This window comes from Labrus bergylta, chromosome 20 (genome assembly GCF_963930695.1).
Source record: "Labrus bergylta chromosome 20, fLabBer1.1, whole genome shotgun sequence".
Classification (NCBI taxonomy): domain Eukaryota; kingdom Metazoa; phylum Chordata; class Actinopteri; order Labriformes; family Labridae; genus Labrus; species Labrus bergylta.
In genome coordinates, this window is record NC_089214.1 from 9406379 (window position 1) to 9431632 (window position 25254).

Consider the following 25254-nt stretch of genomic DNA (forward strand, 5'->3'; position numbering starts at 1 on the left):
ATTCACAAACTTGAATCAAAACTCCATTCAGTGATTTGTTAACACCAAGGCAACCAATGGAGTGTTACAAGGATGTGAGTGTGACATCACTAAAACAAACCCATTTTAGTATCTCTTGAGTTCCTCAGGGATCACTACTGGGACCATTTGCATTTTTTCACTTCACAAGCTCTTTCTTTGCCACATTTAACAATTACTTACTATTTCGCTCCACTTCTATTCAAACGACACAAAATTGTTCAAAAACTCCTTCTTTTTCTTATTAGACTGAAATCCTTATCATTGTTTCTCCTAAATTGTGTCCGGATTTCATGTCCCATAACAATAGATGTTATTTGTTGGAAGTCCCCATAAAATAAAAAATACATTGTCCAGTTTTAATCAAGTGTTCCTGTGTAAAATGTTTATTTACCTGCCATTGGCTGCCAAATATTTTTACATTCCAATAACTGTATTTTCCCTTACTGTAAAATGTTTTACCATAAATGTCTGATGACTCATCCTACATGCAGGGGCATAAACTATTTTTTTTTAACCTATTAATAAGCTTAGTCGAAGCTAATTATCCAATCAAATTGATCCCATGTTAAGACCCGCCTTCTATCTTTTCATTGGTTATATCCTGTTTCGATTGGTTATTATTCATGACACGGAAGTTAGACTCTCAAAGTTACGCTTCATTGGAACTTTAAAGAAGTCTCAATATCACATCCCTGGTTCTGTTACAGCACACCTGACAACAAAGTCTTTCATAAAACTTTTTTTAACATATAAGTAATTTCGACCCAAAGCATTATAAAATAGGGTCCAGTATAGCCCTATAAGTCAATCCAAGCACATCACTGTTAAATCAAAGGCATGCCTTCAATCCTATCTGACCAAAATTACATTTTTATTTCAGACGTGCAGGTGGCAGACTGCATACCTCTGGTAATGTTCTTTTTAGCGGCACTCTCTTCTGCGGTCACATCTTCAACAGAGAACAAACAGATCCAGGAATACACAATTAAACCGACAAATCAGTGGCTAAAACAAGAGCTCAACATAACTTTTCTTCTTATCTAAAAAGCTACCTTTTGGGAGTTCAATCTCCTCATCAGACGTCTCTGACATCTTGTCTTCTAGGTTGATATAGACATCAGTTATTTGTTATGGAAGGTAAATGTATCAGAAACAAAGGTGAAATCCTCACACCCGGCAGAGCACACTGCTTACACAACACATGCAAAATAATGCTCTTACAACAAGAGACTTTGAAAAAAGAAGGGCATTTTGAAACTGAGTCCTCTGTGCTACTCAAAACATGTATTGCCTCTCTTTAATCCCTTCACACATGCTTTAGATTTAGTACAGGTGTCCGTATTAGGACCTGAAGGTTAACAACACTTTACTCCACTGTTTTTATTATTCAAATTCACAGAGTCGTGCTCTTACAGAAGAGTTGAAGATAGTACCTTTATTTTTATCTTTCTTCTTTCCCTCTTTCTTGTCCTCTAAAGGTTTACAAACAGACAGGTGAGCTCTTAGCTGAATGTCAGCGTGGAAAATGAACACACACAAACACACTTTAATACGATACCTTTTCTTAGCCTGTCTCTCCTGAGAGCAGGACCTTTTAACTTCTTTTCATCTGAACAGACAGACATCACAGGAGGTTCAAGAAAACTACAGAAATATTAAATTAATAAGGTAGACAGTCAACTGCCCTAAGAAATGTAATGAATCCAGTTTGAAGTGAATAATACAACAAAAGCCAAAGCCACAAATCACTTCACTTCATAAGTTCAATCCTTTTACATAATACAGCTAAATCCCAGACAAAGTTAACTTTTCGGCTTTGCTGTTACACATGAACAAAGTTGCTGAGTTTACATGAGAATACCAAGTCATGCTAGTGAAAAACACAGCAAAGTGTAAGTATAGTTAATGTACACAGTAGTCCACAAAGCAATGGATGATGTCATGATACCTCCTTTTATATTCAGTTTGTGGGTGATAATAGCAGGTGGAAGTACACTATTGCATTGTAAACAGTCATGTACCAATATGCTGTTTACTTAGCTTGAAAAAAAAAAAGAAGCATATCATCTAAGATTTTTCTGCCCTCTTTTCCTTTTCCATAATAGATTGTATATGATTTGAATACAAGTATAGTTTATATCTTGTGTCAAAACAAAAGGAACGCCTGAGAAAATTTTATATAGTTTCTGCTTTTAAATGCCAAATTTAAGTCCCCATGATTTTTTTTTTAAATTTTTTTACATCAAAATAAAGTGCATTCAGTGTGTAGGAATTTGCTTGCAATTTTTGTGAACAGAAAACAACAAAATATCCGATATTGGGTTCCTGGGACATCTATTTTTGTTGCTGTGTTGTCAATACAGGTATCGATATTGTTTCATTTTTACTAAAAATCATATTGAACTTCATTCAGTCTGTGTCGGGACAACCCTTCAACAGACCAAAACTCTTAGGTTGATATAAGAGAACTTGGAAATTACGCTTGTTCTTATATGTAGTATTTTAAGAAACCCTGTTGTTGTTTTTTTGTTTCTAGTCGCTTTCGGAGGACTGTAGGGCAATTCTTCCCAGTTAGCCCTGCAATGCAAACCAGAAGGTCCTCCATCAGGTCCCAAACAAACACCACAATCCTCCCTCAGCTGGACTGGGATACCTCCCAGTCTGGTCCTCATTGCTCTGGATTGGGACCAGGCGGCCTCTCTATTTGCCGCAGCTCTGCTTCCTGTCCTCCTATTGGTTCTGGAGGTCCAGTATGACCCCTTTGACCTCCACATCATCAGAGGAGCTCTTGCCACCCTCCTCCTCCTCCTCCTCCTTCCCCTCCTCCTCCTCTTCCTCTTCTTTGCCCCGCTCTACAGGTGAGGAAACTACGTCATAAAGGAAGGTGAAGAAGCCATAGATCCAATCAGAGCCCTCCTCAGCTAAAATATTAAGAATCTCCTCAAGCGACTCGGCATTTGCACTAGCGCCACCGCCATCGCCATCTTTAGTCAAGCCTGACGAGAGAGAGAGAGGGAGAGAAAAGGGAGGGAGGAAGAAAAACAGACAAGATGGGGGGAGGAGCAGAGATGAAAAAGACGGGAGGAAGAAACCCAAGGAGGCCGTGTGGGAGTAAATTAAAGTACAAGGAGGATTACAAAGAGGGAGAGGAGGAGATAAGAATGAGAAAAGTAAGAAAGAATGAGAAATACAACACAAGAATGAATGAAGGAAGATGTTCAAAACAGAGGAGCAGCCGTAACAAAAATTTGAGAAAATTAAAGGATGATTATGGGGGAAAGAGAAAGAAAGTGAGTTAAAGAAGTCGAATATGAAGCATTAACAACAAATAAGCCGTTTGGATCCCGTCTCGGTCTCATCAGGCTATCTCTGACTTTCTGTTTGCTTTAAAACAAGGAACACAGGCGGCCATCTTCCGTAGAAATTTCTGCCAATCCTTCTTGTATTACCTGCTGAATTCTGCAGCACTGTGATCATTAGGAAGTAGGGATGTGACGTGAGACAGTTGAAAACCAGTACACATCAGGGTCAATTCAAAGATGAACAATGAATTGCAATTCCCTTTTTTAAACTGCTAAGGACGTCATCTTTGACTTATTTGTTTCTGGTTCCCCAAGTCTCTCCTGGTCCGTGTCTAAGTCTGTTTAATTTTTGGTATTTTCAATATTGATCATTAAAATATCAGAGATTGTATTGTTTCATAAAATGTGCTATAGAAAAATTAACAAAGTAGTGAACATAAATAACCTTATTATGTAGATGGGTCATTATCGTTTATTTTTCCTCTGTTAAATCCTTGTCTAATTTTGGAGTTAGGGGAGTCGCCCCCTACTGGGAAATAGAAAGAATGCATGCTTTAGGCACTTTGAACAGGCTTCACTTTTGAAACCGGAAAACTAAGTCCACTGCTTATATACGATTTATGTGAAACCATGAAATGTATTTACATTGCATTATAGGAGGAAGTATGACTTTGTGAAGTCATTGTGTATTTCATCAAGTTAATAGACTGATGTAAGAGCCGTGAAGTTGCATCTTTACATCAGTATAGATGCTTTACAAAAAAGAAAGCATTATTCAGTTAAGTACAGGCAGAGGGATATTTGTGCTCCTAAAACATCAGCCAAACAACAGTTGAAGGTTTCAACTTGGTTCAGCATTAACGGTCATGCTTTATTCTCTCAGTTAACATAACCGAAATAAGAAATTCATGGTTGTGAGTTGACACATTTAAGAGGCTGGTATTAGTCTCCTGTCATACAGATGAACCAGGTCTCACTCACTGCTCTAGTCTGTTTCAAACCACTACATTTCTGTTCAAATCTAAGGCACTGTCACACAACTGTAAACCACACCGGTCAGGCATTTCAGACAACAACAGGCACAATAAGAGAAAAATTGAAGTGGACTTGCCGAGCAGAACTTTAGCATCTTCCACATCAAAGTCTCCGTCTCCATCTGTGTCGTAGGCCGTCAGTTTACCTGAGGAGGAGGAGTAGGAGGGGGTGATGAAGGCTGGCTGACACATATTTAAAATCTCAGATACAAGACAAACTCATGCATGTGAAATAAAGTGGAACAATAAAGCATATTAAAAAAATGATTGCATGATGAGAAGTTCAGGGCCATCTGTGATCGTCATAAGATGAAATAACAAATTGAGTTACTTTCTGTATTTCTGCATGTAGTCAAATCTTTATAATGTTTTTATTCAGTCAGTTTATTATTATCAGTCTGCCTAATATCAGTATTCACTCACATCTTAATATATCATTAATATAATATAAAAACCTGGACCGTATCTTAAACATTTCAGAGTAAGAGGCTAAGTGGCAGAGCTCTGCTATACTTGTTCAGCTATTAATAAATAGGAACAAAGAAAAAAGCAGGTTAGCAGCAGCAGCACAGAACAGTGTGAGGAAGTGCACGAAGTAGTAATTTTTAAACAGTCAAGTCTTGTGAAGAGGAAGGATGTGGTGGAGAAACAGAAAAGTGTCTGAGTTTTAACACAGTTCACATGCTGTCTGGCATCTCTGTTTTACTCATACAAATAAAACAATCACCACAAAATCCAGTTTCAGAATCCAAATACGCTCTTGTAACATGTTAATTCATCCAGACTCTGAAAAGTACTTCATTTTAAGGTTTAGTATACAACATAGTTTCTAAGATATATGTGAATCTATTGAAGGATGTTTAGGTAACTACAAAGGAAAGTTAATGTTTGTTAAGGATGGACAGTAAAGAAAGAGAATGAATCAGACTCAGTACAGGGATGAACAGTTTAATCTCTCTCTATATTAAAATAATACGCTTTGGTTGATATGCAGCCTGAGCGTTCAGTTATTCTAGAGAAATCTTAAATCCAGAGCATACCTTGTAAAACTTCCGAAAAGTTCATACGAAACTCCTTAGCTCTGGCTGCATGCAGAAGCAACAGAGAGGGAAAAGAGGACAGGAATAAGAGAGACAGAAGACATGAGATCACAGAAACCTCCAGCTCTGTTTGCAGCAAATAGGGATTAGTGCAAAGCAATTGAGAAAAAGAGGAGACACAGGGCTGCACAATATTTATCATTTCAATATAAGGATTTCTGTTTCATCAATGCTTCAAAAATTTGATTTTTCAACACATATTTGTGCTTTACTGGAACATTTACAGCCACATTCTATTTATTTATGTGTGCTAATTAGGCAACAAAAAAGAATACCAGTATTTCTCAGAGTTAGTGAACAAACGACTGGATCTTTACTCCATCTCCCCTTGCTGACAAATGTGTTTATTTACAGCCAGACACAGTGTGATATTTAAAGGTTGAGTAACTTACATTAGTGGTTTAATATAGACACACAGCACTTGTAGCTCACACACTCATTTAGTTCCTATTATCTCTGGTTTCTATCTGACTGATGAGCAGCAGAAGCAGTCAAAGTGTCAAACATGCGGAAGCGTCCAGTCTGAGATAAGATCAACACATCTTCGACCTCTTCTGACATTTACAGCCAAGTCACCGCTGTGTGTGCGTGTGTGTGAGTGTGTGCATGTCAGTGCAACATGAAATACGAAGCAGGTTTCAATGCAATTGTGTGTTTCTTTAAAACTATAATTTTAGCTGTTGACAGAGAGGAAAATAGAAATGTAGCGACATGGTAAAAACTGCGCACCGCATTGCTCACGGGCATTCAGGACACTTCAATAGGAAACAACAGAATCAAGCTGATTTTGTCGCTGCCATTAGAACAGACTGTTATGGATTGTGGCAAACAATGACTTAACATTTAAAAGAAAACTCAAACATTGGTTAAAAACAAACCAGTCACTGGTTGGGAGTTTGTAGACAGCATATATAAGTGTTCAAAAAACATGGTAAAGTGTAGTTTGCATAATATGTGACTTTAAAAGATTTTTTTTGGAACAAGATCATATTCCTTTAGTTCTGGGTGACTGCTGTGTGTTTCTATTTGTTTTTTAAAAAAATTTCAACAGGCAAGCACTGTTTACTGGGACTTTTCAAATAACCAAAAATGTTATTTTGTTCAAAAGTTCAAATGCACTGTTTAATGTTTTCAGTGTTGATTAACAACAAGTAATTAGGAGTAGAGGCAGGTGAAGGTGTCTAGGTCAAAGTGCAACATTAAGACAGAACTAAACCCTGACAGGTTGATGCAGAACATTGAAATCAGCATTCTGACTCATGCCATCCTACTTACCGATAACACTGTCGTAGTCCACGATGTCGAAGTACACCACAGCGAATGAGCTCCAGACACCCAGCAGAGCCAGGACCACAAACCAGGTGAACATGGAATACTTAGAACCACCTCCTCCAGCATCTCCTGCATCACCTCCTCCTCCTCCTCCTCCTCCTCTCTCCGTCCTCTTTCCATTCTTGCTTTCCACAGGTGGAGACCGCCCCTCTGAGAAAACAAAGACTATATCATTAAAATCCTGCATCATGTCTCCGAGGCCATTATATTTAAGTTAACAAATCTCTTTTGATTAGAGTGTCCTGGTAAAGACAGACAGCAACACACGAGCTGTATTCACATTTGCACAAAGCTCCAGAAAACTTCTGGGAGTTTTTGAGGTGAGCTGCATGTGTGAGCAGCAGATTCCAAAACTGCAGGAGCAGCGCACCCGAAACTCCTTTTTCCCCATTTAGGACGTACTTTAGAGATGGGTAGCAAAAGTCTTTTGAATGGGTAAGAGAGCGAAGACTGTGGCTTTCAGCATTTTCAAATGAATGAAGTTAAACAAGTAAAAGGGTAACCAGTTAAGGATTGCCTTACAATAAGGACATGTTAAGGATTTAGTCTATGGTTGGACACTGCATGCCGGCCAACTTGAGCATGCAGAGAGCAATATGGAGTCAAGGTCTGAAGATTTTTTAATAAACCTCAATGCTCCGCGGTTTACAGTATCCAGAGTGTGAAGGCATTGAAAAGATGCATGTATATAGAAAAATCACTGTATAGTCAACCAGGGGCATAAATGTAGCAGCAACAAGTTATTTTTTCAGCAAAAGAACAACATGACTTCATTTAAATATATTTCATATTGAGCTCTAAACTGTTTTTGGAAAATAAATCAGGTTGAGTAGAAAAAGACTATGTGGCAGGAACCAGAAAGGGCAAGCTGACCCAGGAATAGTTAGATATTTATCGAGCCGACATGACCCTGAGAGAGAGAGATAGATACAGAGAGAGAGAGAGAGGGAACAGCTGTTTGTCCAACACTCTGAACTTAAATGGCTTAAGCTAATGACAACAGCTGTCTTCTTGTGTAGCATAATCACGTCTGATGAATGGTCTTAATTCTCGTGGAACAAACCATAAACAACCTGGTCTGGTTAACTTTTAGTTTCTTTCGAAGGGTGTGTGTTTTTGAAGCAATGAATCCTGGGAGGTTTCTGTGCAGTGATTGCGGGAACAGGATGATGAATTAAAAGCTGTCAAAGACAACCTCCAGGGTTTAAATAGCTGTTGTACAACTGATTACAACATGTGTCCGGTCTCTAAGGTTTTATTTGAAGAAGCGTTAATGCAAGAGAGGGAACATCAACCAACAGAGTTGCACAATGTGAGGAGCTTTTTTAGAAGTATATTTATAAGTTCAAGAGATAAAAATGCCATTCAATTCGGCATTGCAAATGTGAGAGCTCTAAAAACCTCAGACATGTACCTCTACTGCGGCTAAATGAAAAGAAAATGGACATATGTGTAGGGAGATATCTGGTTATTTGATTAAAAAAAAAGTAAAACATTACGAGCCTGAGGACATGAAAACATAGAAGTCAATTATTATTTTTAAATAATTGACACAGCTTTTGAAATTGAATACAGCTGTGATTCACCCCTCTTATCTTCTGCTTCAGGAAAAAAAGCCAATGCTCATGGAAACACATATGTCAATCAAAATGTGAATAATTCATTAATTGTCTATTGCAACCATCTGATTAGCTTCTCAAAGCATCCTGGGATTCCTAGCCATGCTAACAGTGCTAGCACCGCAACTTTTTAACATGTTTTTTCCTTCTTTATGTCAAAATTATCAACATAAAGAAAATGCTGCTCGTGGAAACATAAATGTTTCTATTCAGACCAGCAGAGCTACGCGGCGTGAATCTAGCCGATCTCTTGGCTTTCAGTGGGCAGACATAGGGAGGCAGGAAACCAACTTTGGCTGCAAAGACAAATCTTGCCTTGGAGCTTTCTGACCAAAACTGGTTAACCGGTGTTGGGGGGGGGGGGGGTAAACAGAATGTTTTTACACTGTTGTCTCCCCACTGTCCTGCTGGAAGGCTTTTACAATGATAATAAGCTACAGGAAGTTCTGAGTTGCATTTTAAGCATGCCACACACTATACAGGGCACATTCACACCAACCAGGCCAATGAAGACCAAAACAAACAAAACTATGACGAGCCTCAACTCTAGTCATAGCTCCACATCCCTAAACACACCAGCAAACCATGCCAAACCAAACCAAACCAAGCTGGTAACCCATTCCTACCTGTCTCCTGGATGACAGCCTGCATCTCCTCCTTCTTCTGGACCGCCTCGTCACTTCCTAACCGAGTCAAACCAGGCCAAATCAGAATCCAGCCCAAACCAATTCAGGTCAAACCTCATCTGTAAACCAGTCCTACCTGTCTTCTGCACAACAGGCTCTGCCCCCTCCTGTATCAGTGGTGCCACCTCCTCCTCTTCATAAACCTCCTCTTCAGTGTACACCTCCTCCTCAGTGTACACTTCCTCCTCCTCCTCAGCGTGGATCTCCTCTACAGGAGGCGAGGGAGGTGAGGGGGGAGAGGGGGGAGAGGGGGAGGAGTAGGAGGTGCCATATTGGCGGTAGCGCTGCATGGAAGGTCTTACGTCTAAGATGAATCAAAAGAGGACCGAGCCAGACCAGAAGCAGGCCACAACCAGGCGAGACAGGGCCAGGAGTAGACAACTCACCTGCCCAGATTAACAGTGTGGACTACACACTAAACCAGCATGAAAATAAAACAACTACTTTTATTTTAGAACAGAAGGGACTGATCTCCAGCTCCCAGCTTCCAGTCCAAACTGTGACATAAAACCAGAAAAAAGGAAGAAAAATCACAGTATCAAAATAATTTAAATATTGAGAAAAACATGATAACTTAAAGAATAAAAAATAAAAGAATAAGTAACAAATGACTGAAAAGAGATTAAAAAGTATGATTTAAAGAAGCTATCGTCAAAGTTACTTATCATCTAAACCGATAAAACTAAAGCTGTGACCTAGCAGAGCCACAGAAAGTGACTGAGCCAAGCAGAAGAAAGAAAAAGCTCCTCCTCCTCCTCCTCCTCCTCCTCCTCCTCCTCTTCCTCCCAGCTGTATTACAATCTACTGGCCATCCTGAACCTGATCCCCACTATTATTAGAGCTGACAAAACCAGGGACACACTGTGCAAGTGTGTGTGTGTGTGTGTGTGTGTGTGTGTGTGTGTGTGTGTGTGTGTGTGTGTGTGTGTGTGTGTGTGGGTAAAATACCAGAGGACAGAATAGCCCACCAAATAACCTTGAAGCTTGTTTGTTCACACACATACTCACACACACACACACACAGAAAGACGCGCGCACACACACACAAACAAACAGACACACACACACACTCTCAGCTGTGTGATACTTCACCTGAATTAAAGGGAGAGTATGTCACGTCTTTATCTAAACCCACAAGGTTGTTATTTTTAAGACACTTTGAAGACACAAAGCAAAGTACTCTATATTCAAGACCAAAAATATATAATGTCAAAGTAAATTATAATTATATTAAACTTTGAACAGTTTACTCATTGAGAAAATCAGCAGCTTTAAACAAACAAAAAAACAGTAACTAAAAGGTCATTAAGTCTGCAGTTTGACCTTGTATTTACCAGCATGCACACTTATGCTCATTTTTTGAACCACAGGTGAACAAAGTGTACATACTGATGTCAAACTTTTGAATGCTTAGGTACTTTCTGATACCACATTTGAAAACAGTACAATCTATGTTACTTTAATGGTATGGAAAAGAACCAAAGCTTTTAAAAACTACCTCTTTTTCATAAGACTGGTGCATTTCGGAGAGGAATGAATCCATCAAAAGTTGCAAGCAAACAAACGGCCCCAGAACACTGCCAACGTATTTTTGCAATTTAAACAGTGTACAGGAATTTGTCTACAACTTTTGATAATTACTCCAGAAAATAATGAGTCATAAAAAGAGTGGGAACAAAAGGGACAATGAAAGTACACTTTTTTAAAGCTGACAAAACCGTTGATAAAAGGATAACATGTTATTTTAGTGCTGTGGACAGCACAAAAAATTGCAGAACTAGACTTTAAGAAGTTAACCAGGACAGAGACACAACAATTATTTTCCATCATTTAGACAGCTGCACATATCATGTGACTATCGGCATCGGCTAATAATATGTGTTAACACTGATAGAAATTAAATAGTCAAGCAATATTGACAATTTTCCCATGCCTTCCTTACAATTTTCCTTTTTTTTCTTGAAGATTTAGAAGTTATCACGTTGAGCTTTGGTATATTTTAAGATGTATTTTGCTGTGTTTTGTGTTTAGAAGGGGAAACATGATGAAATGACCAAACAAAAGAAGAACAGATCGAGTAATCATTAACAATATAATCATTTGTTGCAATTCTACTCTGACAAATGTTACTTTTTAATAAAATCTCTACAACTAAGCGTCTTTAATTACAACAATTGCCTTGCAGGAATAGAAAAGAAATCAACAGAGATCACTATTTATTCAAGTTTTTTTTTCCAAAAACATGTTATTCTTTGTTCCTGCTTAGACATTTGTTTGCGTATGTGAGGTCTAACAAGCAGATGTGATAGAAAGGAACAAAAGGGAGTGAATGCACCACCTCTTGTGAAGAAGAAGAAGAAGCCATATACACAGCCAAAATATTAGTACTAAAAATGTCAAGCAGATGAAGCGTTAAGTAATAAGATAAAGGTGTTCCTGATTTTTTTTTTTGCTCAGTCTGTATTGCACACCAAGTAAGAACAACATGCATCTGTTTTTTTGCAGCACCCACGTGCCTGCTGTCATAGTTAGCATTCCAATGTATGAATGAATGTAAGTCGGTTAAAGTACACAATGCTGCTTCACCAATGTGAATGCACCAATCTGGATGTTCATCACATCCATTATGAGTACCTGACATATTTGTAAATAATATATAGTTTGAGAAGTTTGAGAAAAAGGAGATGATCTTTCTTTGAACTCTAAAGGACATTTTAACCATGTAATAAAGAGATAAAGAAAATGGTCCTCCAATAAAAGCTACTGGTAAAAAAAACACTAATGACAACAATATCAAAAAAATGTTACAACAAATATCTTCAGCCTAAAAATCAACAAGTTCTCCAAAGTTCAAACTATGCAATGTCAAAAAGGAAGCTATGCATATCTGTGAAAATCATAGGCATAATTAAAGTGACAGGAAAACATTTACTGACTGCTGAGGTCAGATTAGAAGATCAACACGCATAAACTTAAAATACCAGAAATAGTTTTTATTTATCAGTGATGACAAAGATACATCAGTTCATAATGTATGATGAGGTTTTAGATGCTTATACACTTGCAAATAGTTTTGGGTTTATTTCTGTTTGCAGTTAAAGTCCTCTAAAATGCCTCAGGAGCATCAACAGTGACTTCTGTGTGTTTTAAGTTAATGGCTTGTAGGCTAATATTAGCTCGTCACTTATAAAAGCCTGGTTAGCTTAGCTTATCATTGACAGGGCCACTTCAATGTGACGCCGGTCATGCAGAGCATCCCCTGCTTCAGACTTTTCCACTGAGTTTAGTTTGACCGTTTTAGTTCTTTATATTATTTGTGTTTTGACAGCTAGCACAAAACTGGCTAAAGTAACTGAGGTGTCTTGCATCGCGAGATCTCCTCGCCAAACCCCATTCATAATTCTGCCAGTTTAACACGGTCTTTAAGCGTGGCAAGGCAAACTAGGAAGAAAACAACAGAGACAATAACAAATCATTTAATAAAAGGGCACTGCTTACTTCGGCATAGGTAGAATACGCAAAACAAGCTTAATTTAATCTAAAAGTAAGTTGTACTGTTGGCTAACGCTGCCTTCAGACACCCAGTGAGTCGCACTTTTGACTGTAGAAAACCTCGGGAACCCCAAAGGTAATTCAACCATTTAAGCTTAAATTCGTGCTGCATATTGTGTCGGGATGTTAGCCGGATGCAAGGACGCATCTAAAAGCTTCATTTAATATATTTGTCCTTGTAAGGCTGGATCTATATCTTAGCCGATCGTGAAAACAACTTAAAAACTGCAGAATTGTGTAGAGAAGCCAAATAGGCGAGTCAAAAACTAGCAAGGAAAGGGTACTGACCTTTTTTGGAGTGGGGTTTGGGATTCTTTTTTTGGGCCATTTGCGTCGTAAACTGCAATTTCTCCCGTATTGTTACCACAAAGTGACAGGCTAACTTAGCTGTTATTACATAAAAAAAACCGCTCCCTTTTGCTTTGTGCTCTTCACTCTCGTCGCTTAAGCTACGAGTCCCCTAAAATCACGTCTTCACTTGGATACCAGTAAAGCCAAAGTCCATAGTAACCGTAATGGACCGTGCTTTCAACAAATCAGAGCAGCGGGTACATTTTGTGGGCGGGACGAAAAGTAGACTCCCGTGTTTTTTGGCCAATCAGCTTGTGGTACAGCTTCCGAGTCTCATCCTTCTCGTTGGAAAGGAGCAAAAACGTGGCAGAAGAGCAAGAGGAGCTCAAAACATCTGGGGCGGAGTGGAGACTTGATCCCAGGAGAACTGATAGACCTACATCGATACAAAAAAAAAGAAACCTTGATCCACGTATGTTTAAAAAAAAAAAAAAAAAAAAAAAAAAGTGAGAAAAAGGCAAACAAATCAAGCTGGATTTTATAAAAAATAGTAAATAGGCTCATCCATTGTCGAGCGTGTTTGCTTGATCATCATCAGTTTTAGAACAGGAAAGGATGATACAAATGTGAGCAGCTCCCCCTACTGTAGGCTAAGCTACTTCAGATAATATAAGCAACATGCCGACACATCTTAATATTAAAGCTGGTCTATTGTAGCCTACATAAACTGCATTTTTCAATTCTAACCTTAGTTTGTGATATACAGAAGCCTTGATAAAAAAAATACTGTGGATCAATTCTTCAAGTCTGATTTTGCCATGATAAACTTTATTAGTCCCTGAAATATTTTCCTTTCGTCTCAAAAAATAGGAAATAAATGTTTATTACAGATGTATTACTTATTTAAACGTACATTAAGGTTAAATAAGGAAGCCTTTGTTCAATTATTGACTAAAGATTAATGGAGAGGGGTTGGGATTATATAAATTCACACTTCTACCCATTCCTTTTTGAATATGAAATTAGAAATGTCTTTTGTCTTATGCACATTTATTTTGTGGATCTGTTTGTTTGTTTTGTTTTTCTCATCCTGAAAAAAGAAAAAAAATATATATATGTGTTTGAAATAAAGATTTCAATCAATCAATCTGTTTATTTTCCTTTTTGGGGATGATTTGTCTCTTTTTTTTCCTTTTCACCCTGAAAAATATGATTTTCTTTTGACCTGGTCGAAACCCAATCTATTCATTTTGTGGCATTAAGAAGTGTGCAGCATACATACCTTCATCATGCTGTGTTTGAATTGATCTGCACACATGATGCGTGTATAACCAGCCTTATGGCCAATAATAAGTAAGTAGCTTTATTGAAGAGTAATAAAGACATTAGTGACACATCAGCAGTGTTGTAAAGAAAGACAAAACACAGACAGCATTAGATTCACACACCTTTCCTTAATATAATCTTTATTGCGGTTTCTTATTGGGTTGAATACAGAACATGTTTACATCTCTTGACTTTGTGAAACACTCTCATGTCTTACTAACAGCAGGAGGAGAGAGGACAGACGAGGGAGGGATAGAAGGATGAAAACACAACCACAGAAAATACAAGTTTTCCACGGGATCATGTGTTAATGCTTTCTGATTGAAGTCCAGCATCTGTGTATGTTTGTGTTCGTCCTCTCTGATGTTCCCTTTAAACTCTGACCGGGACAGAGAGTTAACCCAAAACAGGACACAGAAAAAAAAGGCTTTTAAGGTCTGACAGAAAAGTCTGAGTGAGAGGGGGAGAAATGACACAAAAATGTCAAAATGTTCTGGTTTTGAAACGCCAAAAATCAAACGACATCTTTTATCTGTTAGGTGACGAGTTCACAGTCAAGTGCTAAATGTAGTGATTGACAGTTCTGAATCATTATTAAAAAAAGACAAAATGATCAGGAGTTGGAAAGACAAGTTGCAACTCAGGAAATAAGAACATGAAGCATTTCGGATAATGGATTTGTGAAAGACCCTGAGAGCGAGATTATATATAATTTTATATTTATATATATTTATATGTATGTGTAGAGCGAGAGGAGATGAAAAAGGAGAAATCATCCATAATTGAACAAATTAGATTAACATGCAAAAAAAACTAACCTAAAACTCACCCTTTAACTGAACACAATGGATTTTCACAGTTTTATACACATTTAAATGTCATAAAGAAAAAATAAACACAACAAAAATCATGTCAGCCAAACTAAAAATAAACAACAGACCCAAGACACCCACACAAAGTGTTCTCAACTCATATACAGGAGATCTACATAAAGCTTTTTGGATTCAGAGGGATTCTTATTGCTAGTACGTTTCACATCCCGGCCTACAGCAAGCCGGTTAGTCCATAACACAAACCATCAGTTCCTCAAAACAGTTCTGCAGCATTATTGTGATATTCTTAATACATGGCTTCTTCTCAAGTCATTGTAGAAACTAACTTGCACCCGAACACACAAACACGCACCTGGGCTCCAGGTTTTAAATACATTTAAAAACAGTCCATGTGCATTCCAATGGAAGTCCAGTATTCATATGGCCGTGCAAACACACACACACACACACAAACACACACACACACACACACACACACACACACACACTTAAGAGAACATTAACACACATTCCCGAGGGATAGGGATGTACAGATAGAGCCAACAAAACATAAAACAGTGGAGAAAAAGAAAGAGAGAGTTCCTTCATAAATGTGGCATAATAACAAACGGTAAATCTTAAATTCCAACTAAATTTAAATTCATGTTGTTCAAATTCCAATTTCAGATCAATCAATCAAAAATAATTTGATTTGAAAACATTGTTTTTTATTAGTCGATTCCCTCAAATATACATTCAAACAAAACACTGATCAATGGGCCGAAGATGTTATGAAAATATGTACAAAATTATTGTTACATTATCCAAAAACCAAGAGCAACCCAAAACTAGTTTCAGCCTTTTCATTTCTTTTGTTTCTAATCTTCAAATAAAGGATCTAAGAATTAAATATTCTGCCACACCATTGCTTTTCCCATTGTGTTTGACTTGGCGAAGAACACAGTATTCGCCAAAGACAAATATTGGACAGCAAACTTTTTAAGAAATATAAGAGAATAAGCTAGGTTTAGGTTTTGAATACCCTGGGAATGAAAAACTCTCTCTCTCTTTCTCTCCTGATTGTGTTGCGATATTCCACTGTAGTAGTACTAGTAGTAGTAGTTTTGGAAATTGTTAGTGCCAGTTCACAGCAGCGTCCAGTCAGTCACACAGTCAGTCCAGTTGTTCAATATCACTCGCTTTTTGACAGGCCAGATGACTGACTGTCGTTGCCTTACAGTTCTGTTATGAGCCGCTGAGGTTCGATTCGTTTTGAGGTTGCTTGATATAAAAAAAATAAACAAAGAGACGAAAAACATACAAGAAGAAAAGAGAGCTATTTTCAACTTCACACAAAAAGAAAATACTCATGCGCACTTAGCCACCCTTAACTGTTGTGGAAATGTCCGGTTTGGTTGGTACGAGGGGGTGGAATTAGCCCTTTTACTTGTGTCTGTTTGTGCAGTAGGGTAATACCATTCACTCTCAACCCCCTCATCCATCCATCCATCTGTTCTTCCATTCATTCATCAGTTCATTCACTCTTTTCAACCTGTTGTTAAGCTCTTTCTGGAAACCACAAAGATGCAAATGAAGGGTTTAGTATCAGTTTCAATTTGTTTTTAATTGATAACTACAAATGATTGTCTCAACCGCCAAATTTATGACCACGGGTCTTTGAGTATCTATTAACCTCCATGAAGATAAATCAACACAGACTTTTAAGTTTAAGTTCAGCTGTTAAAAAATGTCTTCACATAGACTAAATGTTCATGTTAGAGACATGAGCCAGAAAAACGCACTACAGCTGTCCAGGACCAACTCAAGATACCGAAATAATACTGAAGGAGATGAGCTACACGTGCCATTAGCCAAGTACGCTTTTTTAAAAGCTTAGAGATGTGTTGGTTTTACTCAACTAGTTAGCCCTAGCTAGCATGTGTTTCACCATGCAGCACATTAAGCAAAGCTCAGGCTAATAGTTATACCTAGCTAGTTCTGGTGAGTTTGCGCTACTTAGCTGCTGTATGGTATAAAGGACCCACTCTGCCAAGCTCAGGTTTTTTGTTAACGCTATAGCTAACTGAGTAAACCTAACTAGTTTGTGCTAATCTACCATTAGCTTGGCAGACTTGTGTGGTCTGGTTACAGGTTGCTCTAATTGAGTGTTTAAGACGAGTAATGGCTGAATAAGGCCTACTCTGTGAAGCTAAGGCTAACCTCTCTGGGTGGGTCAGCTAGGACTTGTTTGATATCTGTTCAGCTAACACAGGCTAAAATTAAGTACAGCTAGCTAGTGGTAGCCCTTTTATGGGACGTTGCTAAGATAAAGCTTGTACAGTAAGTGCTGGTTGTTCTGTGTTCTGTGAAGGCTCGTTATGCAAATAAGGCTATTGATGACCTTTCCCTTGCTATTTCTGTTTAAATGTAATTAACTTTTTTGTGCAAGCTAAGTTAGCATGTGATATGGTAAGCTTGGGTAGCTGTGTTTAAAGTCTCGCTGGTGAGTTAGTCCTGGTTAGCTCCGACTTTGTCCACAGTGGAAACAAGGGTAGCAAAGAATTAGCCTTGCTTGCCACGTTTAGGAAGACGTAGGATTTAAAGGGTAGCCTATAGAGCTGCTCATATATCGTATAAGCGGTTGCAGTTAAAGCGGAAGTTGAGGTAAACTGAACCTGGATCAAGTGTTAGAGGTGAAATATGTTAGCATACTAGAGGCCCTGTAATAAACCCTAAATGAACACAAGGGGACGACGATGAGAGATAGGTGGATTTCACATACAATCGCACACAAAGCCAGACATTTTGATTTGTTCAGTTATAAAAAAAAAAAAATCCACAAAAACACAAGAATTCCCCTCCCTACACCTATATTTCACTGATAATCCGCACACACGCAAAAAAAAAAAAAAGGAAAATACTCTAACACCACGTGCCACATGTTCAACTCTCTGTACACACATGGAATCAACTGAGAATGATTATGAATGACAAATTATTAACACACAAACTCACAGGGAGGCTTTGAGGGATAAAGGGATCAATAGTGTGATGGGTTTAAAAAAAACATGGAGAGCACAAACTGATCAACACTTTATCTGCCCTTTAAAGAGTTCTTTTTCAGACAGAGCTCTGCTGCGACTTTGACAAGTTTGTGAATGTTTTTGTGTGTTTTCTGAGCCAGCTGATAGACGAGGATTATTGCAGAAGCAAGCCATAAGGACGAAGTCATTCGGTGTTTTATTTTCCAGTTACAAAAAGCTTCCTTTGTCACACAGATTTATGCGACAGTTAGCCATCAGTGGAAGTCATCTTTTGCTGGTGAAATCGGGCCGACGAGCCACATTGGCAGCCTCCAACTCCCAATTTGAATTTATGAAAACAAAAAAATGAAATAGCCGATGTGAGCATTGGAAAAAAAAAATGTAAAGTTCCTCACCCTGGCTTATTTCGTTCTCAAATCCAACTGGTTCATATCATGTTCAGTCTCAGCCGCGATTTAAATACAGAATAAACACAAATTCAGACAGTCTGTCTCAGTCTTTGTCTGTCTTCTGCATCTCTTAAGTTGATCATTAATTCTCAAACAGAATCTAGACAATAATAAATCATAACTTTATTCTTTTATTGCTGAAATTTAGATTCCCCGCACAAAAAATATATCAATGCAAATCATTGTCATCATAAAAAGCTATAAAAATTAGATCCATCCTCCGTAATAATGCAGATAAAGATTTAGCAAAAAACATCTCTTAGAAGTAGGACTAGTAGTAAGGCACTTCAAGAAAACGAGGGTTTCCTCTTTCTTTCTATCAAAAAAGTTTCTGGGCTGGTTTTTGCATCATCTTCATCATTATAAATGTTGTAGCGTCTTTTCCGTCGTATGGCACTGGGGTGAAAGCCGGGGGAGTTTCCCCTCAGTCTGCCCCCACCAGAGGAGGCTCTCCGTTGGGCAGGATGTGCTCCAGCGCGGGCTTGGCGTGGATCTCCAGCAGCCCCTGGATTAATCCGTCTGCAGGGGCCGACTCCTCAGGAGACATGGAGGAAGAGGGTGAGGGGTCTTTGGAGGTGTTTGATTCAGGCGTTGATTTTAGGTCGCTGGCTGAGGATTCGTCACTTGTCTTTGTGTCAGTAGCTTGTTGTTTGGGAGTCGAGTCTTCCGAGGGTTTTTGCGTCGCCAATTCTTCAGGAAGTTTAGATTTTTCTTCAAGAGAAGTATTGGTTGTTGGCGGCTCTGGATCGGCAGCAGACTCTACTTTTTTCACAGAATTTTCTTCCTCCGCCACCGCTGATTCCCCTCCCTCCTCAACCTCCTCTTTCACATCCTCCTCCTCATCCAACTCCTTGGCCCCTATGGGGCCGCTCCCACACTCGCTCTCGTTCTCCGAGGGCGGGCAGGTGGAGGTTGGCGTCGGGCCGCAGGAGTCTCCATCCTCACTGGCGTCGTCGTTCCCGACAGAGGCTCCATCGACTCCATCGGCTCCGCGGGGCTTCAGGTGGATCCTTTGGTGGCGAACGAGGCTGTGCTTCAAGGTGAAAGTCCTCTCGCAGGTTTGACACTGGTACGGCCGCTCACCTGGGGAGGATTTATTAGAGATTAAAACAATTACACATGTATAATAGATACATATGGAAATGTTTTTGTTGATTGTTGATTTCTTTTTCGTTTCAACATTAATAAATTCTAAAGAAAATACATTTTATTGAAAAAACATTTTATTTTGCAGATGTTACTCATGTTCTTGAACAATCAAAATTGGGAAATTTGAAGGTGTAAGAGAATTCAGAATGAGATTTCTAAATAAATACATCTAAACATGGAAATAATAACAGAAAGTTAAAATATAATGATGAACATTTATGAGAATAATCGAGCGTAAATAAAAGTTTACCTGTGTGTGAGCGAGTGTGTCGGGTCAGGTCCTGCAGAGACCAGAATCTTTTGTCGCAGACTTTACAAATCTTCTTCCTCTTGTCAACTCTGCCTCCCTCTAAACTCTTTGGTTCCGACGCCTCTTCTTCGCTCCTCTCCTCCTTCTCCTCCTCGGACTCCCCGCTCTCTCCTCCCTCACTCTTTCCTCCCCTCGTCACTCCTCCTTCCTCCTCCTCCATCTCCGTCTCCTTCTGCTCCTCCTCTTTCTCCTCCTCTTTGTCTTCTGTTGGTTTTGCAACAGTGCTCTCCGTCGCCTCTTCTGTCTCCTGCGAGGTCACTTCTACTGGTGCAGGAGTTGGCGTCTCCTCAGAGAGGTGCGCCCTCTCGTGGCGTGCGAGGGTGGTGGCGTATCGGAAGCTCTTGTTGCAGACTCGGCATACGTGTTTGTACTCCTGCTGCTGCTTCACAGCGGGGCTGCTGGAGGAGGAGGAGGAGGAGGAGGAGGAGGAGGCTGCAGAGCTTTTCTCCTTCTCTTGGTTGTCTGATGCTGCTGGAGGAGCAGAGGTAGAGGAGGATGAGGAGGAAGAGGATGCAGGCTGGGGGGGTTGTTCTTCCTGAGCTGCATCTGGCGATGTTGAGAGCTTGAAGTCGATGAGCTTTTTGCCGAAGTTCAGGTCCAAACTTTTGTTGCTGTGGCAGTCGTCATCATCTGTACTCTCCACCTGCAGGAGGAAAAACAGAAGGTGATATTAGCATCAAACAGACGTACATACAGATCAATTTAATCTAATGAGGCTGGTTTTTTTTCTACTAATGAGGTTTTCTAAAGGCTTTTATATTCAAAACCAAGAAAGCAAAAAGTTCTCTGGAGTGTTGTCAGCATAATATTCGGTAGTATTTATTGTAAATACTTTTTGTATGTATATCTGTTTCGTACATATTTTGGGGTCTAAATGACTAAAGAAAATGTAAATGTTTTGGAATAGCCCCAGGAGACTTCTTCAGCCTGCAGCACTAAAACAGGCTATGATGGCTGTAATGCAACCCTGTGGGTGAACTGCGTCATTGAAAATGTATTTGTTAACTAAAAGATGATTGTTATTCAAAGGGTCAATATAACAGAAGGATCCCTACAGGGACAGACCTTAGTTAAACACACAGGTGCTTATCTCTGTCTACAAACACACCAGACTTCATTCATAAAACAGAGATATTACCTCACAGAACACCGGAGTTGCTGGTCTGCTGCTGCCTGATGAGTTTCTAGCTAACACAATATTCGTGTAATAAACAACGATGGCGGGCTCAGGTGTGTTACCTTGGTGCTGTTGCTCTGTTGAGGCTGTTTTCCTGCTCTGGTCTCTGGCGCCCCCTGCTGGTCTGTCTGATCTGTGGTGTTTGGTTCCTGCTGCTCTGCAACAATGGAAGCTGGACTGCCACCTGCAGAGTAAAGCAACAACGGTCAATATCATCAACACATGGTGTAATCATTTATGATAAAAAATCAAAGGATCTGTACAGCAACTAACATAAAAAAAAAAAGACAAATTTCCGCTTTTATTCTCTTAACAAAAGACAGACAACACAGGAAATTGCACTGGGGAAACAAACAACAAATATATAACGACAAATATTTTACACTATAAACTTTTCTTTACATGAAACAGAAGTCGGCAAGGTAACCCAGTTTATGTTGCAGTGAATTTTGAATAAAAATACTTTTTACCCTTTAACTAGTTAACAGTTCAGTATATAAAATTAACATTTTCTTAAGCACAAGAAAATGTCTCCAAATGTGTTTTTTTATCAAACCAAACCTTCAAAAGTCTCACAGAGTAGAAGTTTATTTTCAAAGAGGACAAAGAAAACTCAAAATTAAGATCCTAGCCCGAGAGAATGACCTGAACAATTATAGAAAAAAATCTTTATTAGTACTAAGCTAGCTTAGCTTGCAGTTTCTAAAGACTTACCTTGACTTGATTTGTGGCTGGGGCTAGGCGTTGTGGGTCCCTCCCTTTCTTGCTCAGATGAAGAGGGACTCTCCGCTGTGGGGGCGGGGCTTAATTCTGAAGAGGGGGTGGTGTTGCCGTGGTTTTGTGCATCTGGTGTGAGCTGCTCGTTCTCTGACTGACTCTCTGCACGACACAACATCACACAGAACAAAATCAGCACAACACAATCAACACGAGAGGAGTCTCCAGGTTAAAACAGTGTCTCTTAAACGCAGGTAATCAGCGTCATGCGTTGAAAGTTTGGATGTTTTGTGCTCCAACCTGCGCTGTCCTGCGAACCGTCCTCTCCGTCCTTCTTGCTGAGTGAGCCGTTGCGTCGCAGCGTTCGGTGCGTGACGCCGTGTTTTCTCAGCAGATGGCGCTCACAGTTTGATTTGGTGGAGAAGAAGGCGTCGCACTTCGGACAGGGGAAAGGTTTTTGGCCTGAGAAGAAACAAAGGATTCAAGTGAGGGGACGGACATCAAGAAAACAGACTTCTTTTATGTGCATTTAAAAAAAGAAAAGAAAAGAAAAACATGAAGGAGAAATCTGGACAGAAAACTAGCAGAAAATGTGTACAGAGATGTATTATTACTGATTGGGGCCGTTGAGACCTTTGTCTGCCTTTGATGGAAACACTTTATTTCTGACCTAAGTCATAAGTCATCTGTGTGATGTGATTGTGCGTGTGTGTGTCTGGGTGTGTCATTTCGGTGTGTTACCTGTGTGTGTCAGCATGTGTCTCTGCAGCGAGCTGGCCCAGGGGAACACTCGGGGGCAGAAGGGACATGTCATCTTCTGCACAGAGTTGGAGTAGGCGTTCTTCTTCCCTTTCGACTGCGGCCCCACCGCAGCCACAGGCTTCCCCTCCTCCTTCTCCTCTGCTCCTCCTGATTTGTCCACGTCTGACAGAAGGGAGGATTTAAATTAAGCCTCCCTGTTTCTTTTTTTGTTTTGTTTTTTTTTAGTTGTGAGTGTATAATAGTGTCTTTTCTTACCTCTCTTTGCTCCGAGGTCGGCAGCTCCAGTCTGCAGGTACGTGCTGAACTTATTGGCGTCCGTGGTGGCGAGCATTTTCTCCACGCTGGCGAACTCCCCGCTGGACTCCAGGTCTATGCCGCTGCTACTCACAGCAGCTTTCTCCTTCACTGACAGGGCGGCCGGCTTCTTCCTGCTTCGCTTTCTGTCAGACAGAAAAATTCACAGCTCAGTTTTAGACTTATACTGGGGCGCCATCTGGTGGTCGAATTAGGAAATGTTTTTACTGAACTTAAAAGTTAAAAAGTCTAGGAACCAGATTTATAGTCCAACCTATTTTTGAAACGATAAACTATAAAACGTCAGAATTTTAGAATAAATGATCGAGCTTACATTGTTAAAAAACACACTTCTGAAAAAAATATTTACTTCAAATGTGTTAGTAACAAATGTTTAAGTTATATTTTCCAAGCAGAGGATAACAGCATTGCTTAAAAAAGTTATCTTAAAGAAGTTTTGGGTCGTTAATGGAGCTCTCGTACCTGCTGGATCCTTCTGTCGTGTCTTCACTTTGTGTCTCAGGAGCAGCGGAGGCTCCGGGTGCAGCTGCAGCAGATTCACCCTGAGAAGAGACTCCACCCTGTGGCTTCCCATCCTCTCTCTTCAGCAGGTCCGGAACTCCAGAGACGGAGTGGATGATCTGAGCGATTGAAGCCAGAGGAGGCAGCTCCTTGTGGGTGGTGGTGGAGGAGGGAGAGGAGGTGGTGGTGGTGGTGGAGGAGCTTGGTTTGGGGAGCAAAGGTTTGAGGCGCTGAGCTCGGGTGGAGTTGCTGATGTTGGGGAGGGAGGCCGGGGGAGGGGTGGATCCAGGGGGGAGCTGGTAGCAGCCAAGCTGGGGGTGAGGGTGGAGAGGAGGCAGAGCGATTCCAGTTTTCTCCTCCTTTGAAAGAATCGGCTGCTCGATGCTGTTGCCGCCCTGCTCCATCTTTATCTCCCTCCTCTCTACGCCTGCCGCCTCTCTCCGCTGCCTCTTGCTGGGGATGGACAGATCGATGGGCTGGTCGATGGCAGAGCAGTCGAAGGTTGGGGAGACGCTCTCCAGTTTGACTCCAGGAGACCCCGCTTGGCTGCTGCGACCTTTGGCAGAGAAGTCGAGCGGCTGGTCCAGTTCAGCAGGATAAACCACGTCCTCCACCTTCACTGCCTGCAGCGCCTGAACTGCAGGCGGACTTATCCCGTTCAGCGACAACTTAGCCACTGCGGCCGCTGGGACCGGGCCAGCGGCGGAGGCGGACTGAGTGGCAGGCAGGAGTGTGGCGATGTGATCCTCGATCTCTCTCTCCTGCACCTCGGGGTGCTGCTTCAGCAGGTGGTGGATGCAGTTCCGTTTGGCAAGGAAGGCGGCACCACAGCGCCGGCACTCAAACGGCTTCCTCTGACAGCCGTTGTGCGTTCGCAGGTGGATCTGCAGTGCCCGGTAGCTCTTCAGGTCCTCGCCGCAGAACCTGCAGGTGGTCTCTGCTCCGGTGCAGCCAGTCTCCGTATCCGTGGTGGTGGTTGTTACCGCGGTTATGGCTGCAGCGATGTTGGCCGTGGTGGTGGAAGTGACATACTTGATGTTTTTCTCGATGTCCTTCCTCGAGGTCTTGGCATGCTTCTTCCTGAGGTGGCGCTCACAGTTAGCCTTGACAGTGAACGGGTAATGGCAGACCCGGCAGACGTATGGTCTCTCGCCGCTGTGTGTCCGCAGGTGTCGGATCAGCGTGGCTTTGTCCGGCGCCACGTAGTCGCAGATGTTGCACTGATGAGGAAGGATGCCGAGATGGAAGCGCATGTGAGCCTGCAGGACGCCGGAGAAGGAGAACACCTGGTCGCAGAATCTGCATGGGAACGAACCTTTAGCCGAGCCGGCGTTGTTTCCAGCTTTGGTTCCCGGTTTCCTCCCACTTAGCCCCGCCTCCTCATGCACTGCTGTGGTCACAGCTGGCGGCGAGTCCGACAGAGGCGTGTGAGCGTCACCCATACACTCTGCGTCCAGCTGCCCTCCGTTACCGGCTGAGGAGGAGGGAGTTTTGAAGAGAGTGGGGGTGGGGGGAGGCAGGCTCGGGCTGATGCAGCCAAGAGAGGCCTGCTGGGAGCTCTGAAGGGGGGGAGGGGTGTTGGCTGTGAGGCTGGAGCGAGGGGTGATGGGAGGTTTGGGTTTCAATGGAGGCATCGCCTTCTGACCCTGAACCAGACCTGCAGGAGGGACAAAGAGTCAGAATAGTTTTTTTATTCTCATAACTGATGGACTGATTGACAAACATCTCAACATGAAGCTCCAGCCGACCACCCAC

General features: G+C 40.9%; 2 protein-coding genes across 17 annotated transcripts in view; both read right to left on the bottom strand.

The window, feature by feature from the left end:
* Window positions 1-13153, bottom strand: part of unm_hu7910 (un-named hu7910) — a 29909-nt gene extending 16756 nt beyond the window's left edge. For 4 of the 15 annotated variants that reach the window (XM_065949184.1, XM_065949178.1, XM_065949180.1 and 1 more), the window contains exons 1-9: window positions 9171-9819; window positions 9035-9091; window positions 6733-6939; window positions 5398-5442; window positions 4435-4503; window positions 1580-1630; window positions 1455-1493; window positions 1074-1121; window positions 926-970 (exon numbers count right to left, since the gene is read on the bottom strand). In XM_065949184.1, the coding sequence (XP_065805256.1) occupies window positions 926-970; window positions 1074-1121; window positions 1455-1493; window positions 1580-1630; window positions 4435-4503; window positions 5398-5442; window positions 6733-6939; window positions 9035-9091; window positions 9171-9384 (775 nt within the window). In that variant the 5' untranslated portion in view covers window positions 9385-9819. Of the gene's footprint in view, window positions 1-925; window positions 971-1073; window positions 1122-1454; window positions 1494-1579; window positions 1631-4434; window positions 4504-5397; window positions 5443-6732; window positions 6940-9034; window positions 9092-9170; window positions 9838-12934 lie in introns of those variants that run through there. The other 11 variants (XM_065949176.1, XM_065949177.1, XM_065949188.1 and 8 more) reach the window with 11 other exon arrangements.
* A 1218-nt stretch (window positions 13154-14371) lies between these two features.
* Window positions 14372-25254, bottom strand: part of rreb1a (ras responsive element binding protein 1a) — a 59253-nt gene continuing 48370 nt past the window's right edge. For both annotated transcript variants that reach the window (XM_065948565.1, XM_065948566.1), the window contains 8 exons: window positions 23461-25156; window positions 22939-23123; window positions 22663-22845; window positions 22222-22383; window positions 21919-22083; window positions 21267-21388; window positions 19968-20670; window positions 14372-19651 (listed from right to left, as the gene is read on the bottom strand). In XM_065948565.1, the coding sequence (XP_065804637.1) occupies window positions 18993-19651; window positions 19968-20670; window positions 21267-21388; window positions 21919-22083; window positions 22222-22383; window positions 22663-22845; window positions 22939-23123; window positions 23461-25156 (3875 nt within the window). In that variant the 3' untranslated portion in view covers window positions 14372-18992. The remainder of the gene's footprint in view (window positions 19652-19967; window positions 20671-21266; window positions 21389-21918; window positions 22084-22221; window positions 22384-22662; window positions 22846-22938; window positions 23124-23460; window positions 25157-25254) is intronic.